This window comes from Macadamia integrifolia, unplaced genomic scaffold (assembly GCF_013358625.1).
Source record: "Macadamia integrifolia cultivar HAES 741 unplaced genomic scaffold, SCU_Mint_v3 scaffold553, whole genome shotgun sequence".
NCBI classification, from domain to species: Eukaryota; Viridiplantae; Streptophyta; class Magnoliopsida; order Proteales; family Proteaceae; genus Macadamia; species Macadamia integrifolia.
The window spans coordinates 368,167-379,613 of NW_024870482.1; the positions used below are offsets into that span (position 1 = coordinate 368,167).

At 38.8% G+C, this 11,447-nt stretch overlaps 1 protein-coding gene across 2 annotated transcripts in view; it reads right to left on the bottom strand.

The window, feature by feature from the left end:
• Positions 1-1,772: 1,772 nt before the first annotated feature.
• LOC122069207 (nucleolar protein 58) overlaps positions 1,773-11,447 on the bottom strand; it is a 12,160-nt gene continuing 2,485 nt past the window's right edge. Inside the window, exons 1-2 of one of the 2 annotated variants that reach the window (XM_042633170.1) lie at positions 3,166-3,290; positions 1,773-2,711 (exon numbers count right to left, since the gene is read on the bottom strand). In XM_042633170.1, coding sequence (XP_042489104.1) covers positions 2,075-2,632 — 558 coding nt within the window. In that variant the 5' untranslated portion in view covers positions 2,633-2,711; positions 3,166-3,290 and the 3' untranslated portion in view covers positions 1,773-2,074. Of the gene's footprint in view, positions 2,712-3,165; positions 3,291-11,447 lie in introns of those variants that run through there. The other variant, XM_042633169.1, reaches the window with a different exon arrangement.

Consider the following 11,447-nt stretch of genomic DNA (forward strand, 5'->3'; position numbering starts at 1 on the left):
TTATGAATAAAATCTTATTTTCCCAATAATAAATAAATAAATAAAGAAACTCATGACTATAGGATTTAATATAATTTAGGAATTTAGGAATTTAGGTTTGATTCAACTCGATTAATACAGTTTCACTTTATTCATATTAGTTTGATTCAAACCAACAATTTTTACTTTAAAAATGAAACTAAATGAAATTTCACTGGATTAATTACAGTGGCCTCCCCTACAGTTTACCCTAATGTTATAACCATCCCCTATAGAATTGACAAATACTCTGTACCCCCTGCAGTTGACCGTGTTAATTAAATAAATTGAAACGAAAATTTTATCCCTACAAAAAGAACCAATATAAATGAAATATAACCGTTGGATTCAAGATAAAGATATAGTGTGATCTTAACCGTTGATGCTAGGGTTTCATCACCATGGGAAACAACCTAAGGGTTGCAATGGAGTTGCAGCACCTCTCTTAGGGAAAGAGCAAACTAGGAAAGTGTTTTTGAAGTTCAGATCCGAACATGAAGTCAACCAAAAACCACTGCCTACACATCTAAACATTCAAAATAAAACACCAAATCCAACGAATCAAATCAAAGCCAGAAAAGAGATAGAACTGCAAACCCTAGAACTAATGGCATGCGTAGAGAATTATAAAGAGGGGTTTAGAATATCTCAATAGTCGATGTACAACAAATAAGAATAAAAAGATGGGGATTTATTCATGGGATAGATGGATTAACGAGATTTCAATGGTCGGATGACTCAAATTGAGAACGAGAGAGAGAATGGTAGAAAACATTGGTTCTCTATTTTTTTTTTTGTTTGATTGGTAGAAAACCTAAATTTTCGATTATTGATTTCTCTATACTCAATCATATTTGGTACTGTTGCATATCGCCGGAGTGGCAAAATTCTTACTTGCAGATCATCAAAGAGGATTCTTGCTCACAGGTCATCAAAAATGATAGGTTCATAAGAAATGTATGGGATTATAATGAATTGCTCACAGTTCATGAGAGAAGATAGATTCTTAAGAAAAATACGTGCTTACCATGAAAGGGACGTTTAGGTACGTCGTTTGGTTGGTTGCTCACTGTTGGTGGATGAGGAAGAAAATGTAGAATGTTAGTTTTGGATTGAAAGGATAGAATAGGTAGTTCCGGTACCTGATAGGATATTTTTGTCTTCTGAAAAAAATCTACCACATCACTCATTAACAATTTATGCCTAAGGGAGTTGATACAGAGTAATTGTCAGTTCTATGTGGGATAGTTATAACATTAAAGTAAACAGCCGGGGAGTACACTATAATTAACCGAATTTCACTTTGCAAAACCAAACCAAACCAGAACTAAATTTTTTTTCCTTCAATTTATTCAATTTTTAATGGTCTGTTTCAGCACCAGTTCTAAATTGACACCCTTACATTTCTTGATTTCCTTTATAAACAATTCTAGTCTTAGTGTGGGGATTTTAAACCATGCTTCCCCCAGCTCCTTCCACTTCCCTTCCACACACACTGAACAAAAAATCCTTTTAAGCTCATACTGTTTCAAGAGTCGAGTCACACTGGGAGGAAGACCAGGAGCTGTTAAAGCTTGGGTATTGCACCACGATTTTAAAAACCTCCTTCCTAAAATCAGAAATTCTGTTCTTTCTGTAAGAATCAAAAAGTATTTTTCATTCTTCAGCAATTCGTCCCCTCAAACTGGGGAGGAAATTCAGCTATGGTAGCTGCAAAAGTATGCAATGACCTAATTTTCAACAAGATCCAACCAGGCAAAACAGAGATTAGAATAGAAATCAAAAGCCAAACATAATTCCCTACAAAATCCATTAAACAGCCAAACACAATTTGAAATACCCAGCAAAGCTATACAAGGTCTAAAACAGAACCTCAATATACCCATATTGGTTATAATTCAAAAAACACTTCCTTAAGAACTAATTTTTATTTTTCCTTTTTTCCCATAACAACCTACAATAACAAAATTGTGAACTTGATGTCTACCTGTTGATCCCAATGATATAATTCTGAGTTTTCCATTAGAAGAAGAATGAAACTTCAAGAGAATGCAGCCTACTTCTTAAGCAAGTCATCAGGGACAACCTTTAGAAGCTTTTTCTGCTTCGACTTCGCGATCTTCTTCAATGTTTTCGGGTTAGTAATCTTCTGAAGCTTAGTCCCAGACCTCAATATGTTCTCCTGCTTCTTCTTTTCCCTCTCTTCCCTCTTCTTCCTCTTCTCCACCTTGTTCAACCTTATCTGCTCCTTCAACTCCTTCATCCTTTCCTGGTAAGCTTTCTTGATCTCCTTCTGCTTCGTACGTTGTTCCAAAGAAACCCCTTTCACAGAGACCTTTGAGGCAGAAGCTCGTTGTTTCCGAGGCTCCTTCCATTTCCGGCCGGATACTCTACCAGCAATAACACCATCGTAAGTGGGCTTCCCGAATATAGGTTTTTCAGGGTTCTCTGAAGAGGGGAGGGCAGGCCTCTTGGCCTGTGGGCATGATTCCATATCATCAACCTCCATTGAAAAATCTGCCTTTTGGGCTTCAGTCTCCTCTTCTCTCTTACGCTTGTTCTTTTGCCCACCAAGACCTTCATCTAAGTACCTGAAATCTAGCGTGCAGGCCATGGTTGTTCGAAGAATTGAAACTTTTGAAACTTACAACACAGATGAGCAGGATCTCTATGGTTTCAGATTTCAATATCACCTGCACCCAGTTCCAGTATCTCGTCATACAAATATTGCAGTAATTTAGTTATGAATGAACAATAAGAACTTCAAATCCCAGAAATTAACACAAAGAAACCAATGATTTACAGTCCAAGTTCTATCTACACAAACACAAAAACCTCTATATACTCTACATAAGTGGTCAAAGTCTTCAAAACAGACTAGATCCTCCAGAAGAAAAAAAAAGGTTCATTTCCTAACCTAAATCCTCGAAATTTTCATGACAGAACAAAATCATAAAATACAAGACTAGAAAATCCAACATTAATAAGGGAGCACTGATTGAAAACCTAAAACTCCTCCGAGACCCTATTATCAGAGAAGAGAAAGAGCCGAAACACAGCAAAGGATTAAAATAAATCCAGAAGAACAGAGTAAAATCCAAAATGGAACCCTAAAAATTGAAATAAGAAACTGATCAACATGCATACCCCAGAGTTTCGACGCCTTTCGGTGCAACGTCGGAGCTGAGCGACTAAGAGGCAGGGCAGCAGCGTAAGGAAGAACAATATATGTGAGCGAGGGTTTTAAACCTTTCGGGTTCGACTAGGGTTTTCCATCCTTATCTCCCTTAGGTTTTCCAAATGACAAATCTACCCCTGAAGTTAAACGGTCCTGTCTCGGTTAAACCGTATGATTTGGTTCAGTAGTTAGAGGTAGAAATTAAAACTGAATATCTATTAAACGGCTTCACATAATAAAATCAAAATTGAACTGTTCATTGAACGATCATACGGTTCTTAATTTTATTTTATATTTTTATATTTTTGTAAATATCATAAGTTCTTAAATGGTCTCATTGAAAATGTTGCACCCAAAACTCTACTCTCATTAAATAAAAAAAAAGAAAAAGATGGTATACACATATTTGTTCATTGAAAATGTCGCTATACGAAAATACCTGCTAAGGAAACAGGTATTTTCTATACGAAAACTCAATATTTCTCCTCCCTTATCGGCTCTCAACTTGTCCCACCCTACCCCTATCCTCTGCAACTTGCACCTCCACATCTTCTCTCACACCATCGTATCCTTCCCATCTCTATGATCCCTCTCATTTCTCTCATATCCCCCCACCGGCCCCCACCCTCACCCTCACCCTCACCCTCACCCTCACCAACACTGTTTGATTCTCCCCTTCCAAAGGGTTTTTCCTGTTGGAGATGAACGTGCAACCACAAGAAAGAAACTCAAGCAAACAATCACACAAGACGAACAATTTATAATGGTTCAGCAAGATTTCCTACATCCACCCAAAAAAACTCTCTACATCACTCTCCACCTCACAAAGCGATCCCTTTTGCTTGTTACTTAGGGTTTCACCACAGAGACAATATATAGGAAACTTAAAACCCCACATAATTACAATTAGACCCCCATACATGTAATTGATCCAAACTCAACCCAGTTATAAGTAAAAACCAAATTATAACTATATATACCTACTGCAGAATACAAGACATACCCAACCCTAACAATCTCCACCTTGGCTTGCATTATGGAAACCACCTTAAAGAAAACCGATGTTGATGTTGACTTTGCAAATTTTGCCATTGTCTTCGCTTATTCATCATATCCAACCAGCATGACCCACACCCCCTCCAAGATGTGTTTGTCTAACCACCAATAACCAAACCAGCATGACCTACACCCTCGCCGGGGGTGTCCTTGCATGACTAACATTAGGGGTGTCAATCGGTCGGTTCGGCTTGGTTTTGGTCCAGGTTGAGTCGATTTCGGTATGGGAAAACTGAAACCGAAACTGAACCAATAAGGAAATTCTGGTTTCGGTTTGGTTTCGGTTTCGGTGCGGTTTGGTTTCGGTTTGTCTTCGGTTTCTTAAATCGATTTGTAACCAGGTTGGTTTTGGTTTTTGGTCCAGTTTGGATTCGACTTTCCATACAAATGTATACAAAACTATGCAAATTTTGATTTTTTTAATGAATTTTGGAGTGTTTCGGTTTCTTACCGGTTTGGTTTCAGTTTCGGTCCGAGTTTTGAGCCGGTTTTGGTTTGATTTTAGGTTCATCCGATTTTCGGTGCTGTTCGATTTGGTTTTGGGGTTGCAATACTCCAAACCGAACCAAACCAATAAGGCTTCGGTTCGGTTCGATTCGGTTCGGTCTGTGTTGTTATCGGTTTGGTCCGACCGATTTTACCGGTTCGGTTTAGGAATTGACACCCCTAACTGACATACCCAAATCGGCATAGTCCACAGCCATCTTGGGTGTTCTGTACAACTTAGTACTGCTACACAATGTGACATGGCTTCACCTCTCCTATCACTGTAGCCTGCTTTGAGAGATCACCATCACTCACTAAATCCAAGGCGAAAGACACACTTTTTTCTAGACTTGCACTTATTCATCGCCTGATTTAAACCAAAGGAGCATGCTTGGTCCAAGGGTAAGGTATGGATGTTGTGACCTGGTAGTCAAATGGTTGAAAAACCACATTCTCGAGGTAAGGCTATGTATTTCTCATCCCTGGACCTCGCACATGTGAGAGTCTTATGCACCATCTAAGCCCTTTATTTTTAAACACAAAACTAAATCATTTATTAAACAATTTTGGTTTTGATAAATGATTTCGATTTGATTTTGACACCCTCAAATGCACCTATATGGAAGGAGAAATAATTCATATAGGGAAGAAGAGGGTTGAGTTATGGATCGAAATCCTCTACAGCAATAAATTTTGGCAGAGGTTGGCGGAGACCATCTCTGATGATGACATGTGGACGATACCATGTGTACGGTGGATTGTCAAGGTGTCGGTTTGAAATCTTAGCTTTGAAAAATGGATCGATTCATCATCAACCAATCTCTCTAGTTCGTAACCCCACGAATTTCTGGGACCTCCAAGCATCTTTTGCTAAATCAAGCCCTCTGGGTGTCTCGGCCAACTACGTCGTCGGTCGCTTCATCGTCTTCATCCGAAGCTCCGATCTTTCTCACAAGGTCTTCATCAACGTTCACCCTGATGCCTTCCACCTCATCGGCCATCCGTTCGGTAAAAAGCTCTTTGGGAAACACAATCTCATCTACATGATGGGTCATGATCACAAGGATCTTCACCGTCAGATTGCCCAAAATTTCACCCCAAAGCCTTCTCAATCTACATCTACTTGCAGCAGAAGATCATTTTTGAACAGCTAAAACGATGTGATTCTCTCTGTTCTAGTAACAGTCTAAGCCCATAGCTCATTGTCTCCTCTATTGTGACATGAATCTGGATGCCTCTCAGACTGTCTTTGTGGGTCCTTGAGAGTTGAAGCTTGAGAATATTTCAACAGAGATTACACTCTACTCAAATCCGGATTGATGAAATTACCGACTAATCTCGCTGGATTTGGGCTCTAGAAGGCAAGATTTTCTGTCAAGAGGCTTTGTGAACCCTAGCTGTTTGTGTAGGTCAGAGCAATGCGAAGATGATGAAGAGACAAGAACCCTCCTATTTGGTTGATTTCTGGACGTAAAAGACAGCAGAAGAGAAAAATGCAGCGGAGGAATCCGGCAAAAAAAAGCACCATTTTCCGATGATATTGAGATTGGTGGCCACCTATTCTCATCCCAATACGCTTCGACATCTTCTCTATTATGGGATGTGACTCTTGGATTCACATCCTCAAGTGTTGCAGAAGGTCAGAGAAGAGGTCTCTGCAATTTGGACCCCTGAATTTGATGCGCTCATCCCGACGGAGCAGCTCAGAGACATGAAGTATACAGAGGTAGTGGCGCGTGAGGTTGTGAGGTTTTGTGCTCCAGCAACTGTGGTGCCTCACATTGCCAGAGAGGATTTTGCATTGTCAAAACATAGAAGAAGAAGACGAACCTTAGGTTTTTGAGGGTTTTGGTTGATGATAAACTGGTTCATTTCTAAAACCAAGATTTTAGACCAAGATTGACAATCCATCGCACACATGGCATTGGCCACATGTCACCATCGCAAATAGCCTCTGCCAGCCTCCACCAAAAGTTGTTGTCGTAGACGATTTCGATCCATTCTAGACTCACCCCGAGAGGCCAATAACTCAAGGATCAAAATCGTCTATGGCAACAACTTTTGGTGGAGGCTGGCAGAAGCTATTTGCGATGGTGACATGTGGCCAATGCCACATGTACAGTGGATTGTCATTCTTGGTCTAAAATCTTGGTTTTAGAAATGAACCGGTTCATCATCAACCAAAACCCCCAAAAACCTAAGGTTCGTCTTCTTCTTCTTCTATGTTTTGACAACGCAAAATCCTCTCCGGCAATGTGAGGCACCATAGTTGCTGGAGCACGAAACCTCACAACCTCACATGCCACTTCCTCTGTCTACTTCATCTCTCTGAGTTGCTCCGCTGTGATGAGCGCGTCAAATTCAGGGGTCCAAATTGCAGAGACCTCTTCTCTGACCTTCTGCAACACTTGAGGATGTGAATCCAAGAGTCACATCCCATAATAGAGAAGATGTCGAAGCGTATTGGGCTGAGAATAGGTGGCCACCGATCTCAATATCATCGGAAAACGGTGTTTTTTTTCATCAGATTCCACCGCTGCATTTATCTCTTTCACTGTCTTTTGCATCCAGAAATCAACCAAACTAGAAGGTTCTTGTCTCTTCAACATCTTTGTGTTGCTCTGACCTGCACAAACAGCTAGGGTTCACAAAGCCTATTGACGGCGAATCTTGCCTTCTAGAGCCCAAATCCAGCGAGATCAGTCAGTAATTTCATCAATCTGGCATTGAGTAGAGTGTAATCTCTGTTGAAATACTCTCGAGCTTCGACACTCAAGGACCCACAAAGACAGATTGAGAGGCATCCAGATTCATGTCACAACAGAGGAGACGAAGAGCTATGGGCATAGACCGATTACTATAACAGAAAGAATCACACTGTTTTGGGTATTCGAAAATGATCTTCTGCTACAAGTAGATGCAGATTGAGAAGGCTTTGGGGGTGACATTTTGGGCAATCCGACGGTGAAGATCCTTGTGATCATGACCCATCATGTAGATGAGATTGTGTTCCCCAGAGAGTTTTTTACCAAACGGATGGCTGATGAGGTGGAAGGCATCAGGGCGAATGTTGATGAAGACCTTGTGAGAAAGATCGGAGCTTCGGATGAAGACGATGAAGTGACCAACGACGTAGTTGGCTGAGACACCCAGAGGGCTTGATTTAGCAAAGGATGCTTGGAGGTCCCAGAAATATGTGGGGTTACGAACCAGAGAGATTGGTTGATGATGAATGGATCCATTTTCAAAACTAAGATTTCAAACCGGCACCTTGATGATCCACTGTACACGTGGTATCGGCCACATGTCATCATCAGAGATGGCCTCCGCCAACCTCCGCCAAAAGTTATTGCCGTAGAGGATTTCGATCCTCTAGAATCAAACAAGGAGCAAGGGTAGCATCTAGATTCCGGACGGTGGCATTTTGTGAAATCACCACTCACTAGAATCTCCAAGCTTCAAACACGAAATGAATGGTAAGAGGAAGAGTGCGATTCAGTTTTTATTCGATTCAAAGTATGAAGGCTAGAAACCAAAATCAAATCGATAAAAACTGAATTTTATCCATTGATGCCATCATGATGTACTTTTCTTTCGATTTTCTGAAAAAAAATTTGTGTTTTCCAAGCAGTTAAGCCTCCCTTCTTGTTTAATTCCTATCTTAAAACTAGGCTTTGCAATTCCTGTTATATGCCATTCATGGATTATCAAGTACTACCATTTGTGGGTCATCCAATCTTAATCTGTGATGACTTCTTAACTCCACTAATCTTAATGTTGGATGGACCGTTGTAGTATTACTGAATTTTTAATTTGCTTATGTGGATTTGGGTTATGGATATGCAGGGAACCACTTGGTAATAACTCTGATTTAGTGCCTCAAGTTGAATAAAGACCATCATCAGGGCTGGCCATTTGATTTATTTAAAGACTTAATTAATATTTCTATTTATTTATTTATTTGTAAATATCTTTTGATATGATTTCAGTAGCTACAAGGGCATCATGAAAGGCTACTAGTTTAAAGTTATCAACTAAACTAACTACTGATGCACATCTTTCTCTTTACTTATTTTATAAAAAAAATCAAACTGTTTATAAACGGTTATAATATTTCAAATCGAAACTAATTAAAAAGCACGATGTGCAAAATCTTCTTCCCCATCCTCATCAATTAACAAGCGAATTTATCTAGAGCGAAGATTACTTCTGGTGATAGAATGGGAGAACTTAGTATTTCTATTGCCATCAGAAATATATAGTTGCCTGGATTTTTGCAATCAAAATATTTCTTTCACTTCGAGATTTGGCCTTCAACCTTTGAGAGCAAAGACATCACCTCCTTCAGAAGGATCTAGGGACTCAAGGTAATGAAAACGGTAAAGGAAGGATTTCTTAAGATTAGGGAGATAACCAAATACATTCTTATTCCATTCCATTGCTGGAAATATTAGATATGTAATTCAATTTACCCAACAAATTATCATCCTCAAAATAATTCCAATGAGACACAAAGAACTGAAATCCTGATGATTAATCATGTTAATTGAAAATGAACAAGTTTCTAATAGGAAAATTTAGGGGGGTAATATTGAGGAGAAGAGGTGAATGATCAGAACCTAATGAGGGAATCATACTAAGGGTGGCATTAGGAAAAACAGCGAGCCAATTCTGTGAACTGACAGATCTATTTAGACAACAACAACAACATCCAAAACTTTATCCCAACTTAATGGGTTCGGCTACATGGAGATTCCGAACAAGGACGAGCACGAGGATCTATGCAAAAATATTTATGGGTTATGACTAATTATTATAAGTGCCTGTTATCAACTTGACGCACCACTACTAATCAGCCATATGGCTTATAACGACAGACTATAATTAGGTATTGACTGTCTACCTGACGTATCATATAGAACGGTCAAACCAAAGTATCCTACATGCATTATGTCCACCACCAAGGCAGTCCATCACTCAACTTACTTTTTTGAAAGGAGAAATGAGATAATGAATTCTTGATTGCCCCTGCTAGGCACGAAAGTCACAACTCGAACACACAACTCCGCATTGAAGATTATGTAATCAACACATAACTCCGCATTGAAACTAAATATGCCACTATCCTACTGACACATCTATCTAGATGCTTCATAATTCTATTGGGTGGTTTCTGGTTGTTGGTCCAGGTGAACCAAGAGCCGATGGGTAAGATTTCTTCCAATAGGGCTCCTTTTGAAATTATCCAACACTCTGCGTCAAAGAGGGTGATTGAATAGTTATCCTAACAAGCTCTTTTATAAACTCTTAGCATGAATGAGTTTAGCAAGTATACCAAGCATGGTTTCAAGTATCAGTATCGTATCAGTCATATCTGTTAGATCGTATCAATATCAGATGAGACCAATCTCCAATCTTTGATCGATCCGGATTGGTTACCTGTATTGTTTCAAGGGGTAAAAAATAGTAAAAATTGTACCTTTTAAAAAAAAAAGCAAGGGAAAAACCAACCTATAGTTGTTTATCTGATCCGATTTCGATCAATATCGGCAAACACCGATACCATCCCCAAAATCCATGGAAAGGAGGTTGCTAACAATCGTTTCACTAAAAATGCAAGAGAAAAGAGTATGCCATGGAGTTTCAAGTTGATCATGACATACTTGAAACTTTGCAGTTTGGTTCTAGTTGGGAGAATATCATGAAGACCTCTTCACAGGAAGAGTATGAACTTTGGCCCAATTTAAATTTCTAATCAACTTCCATAGGAAATTTTTTGACTCACTCTCATACTTGCTACTTGGTAAACTCAATCACAAAGAGATGCCCTGACTCTATCCATTAGTTCTACTATTGGCATCAGTTTTTACAAGCGAGATTGAAAATGAAATCCATAGCTGAATGATGACTTTCTACTTCTTTGTGATGAAAGGTTATGATAGGTCAAGCTTCCTTTATAGGATATGGAATAAGGTGAAATAATAATGCCGTGTCTGTGAACCATACTTCATGTATATTTCATCCTTTAGTATCAACCGTCCTCAATCCTACCAGGATACCTTCCGCCTCCACCGCTACATGTTGAATAGTTGTAATACTATTTGAACTGATATACTAAGCTGACCCTCTGATAGGGTTCCATATGCCCATCTTGAAGCTGAGTTCAAAAGATTAGTTCCACCCGCACAAACCAAAATTCGATATGTCAAAAAAAGTATAGGAAATCTTTTGTTCAAGCTTGCAGGAACAATTGTATCAAATAAAGCATTAGTATTCATACAAGTGGGAAAAATATCTAAATCTACAATCCATTTATTTATATTATATAAAACAGAAATTGGGTTCAGCTTAATTTTTTATGCAATTATATCATTCCTATGCTTCCATATGAAATAAATAGTACTATAGAGACTTCTATGCTTCCATATGAAATAAATAGTAATATAGAGACTTCCATATGAAATAAATAGTAATATAGATAGTAATTGCAAACGCATTGAAAACCCAATTGAGATCTGATTTTGAGAGATTTTTGTGGAAGAGCAAATACTTTTCCTCCTGACAAAATGAAGTTGATTTTTTATTCTGCAACAAATACTAGTTGCCTGCTTCCATTTAATCAAAGATATTAGTGGAAATGTCCTTAATTTCTCACTTCAACAGAACTAAAGAAACATAGTTTCATGAAAATTGTTAATCCTATATGCTC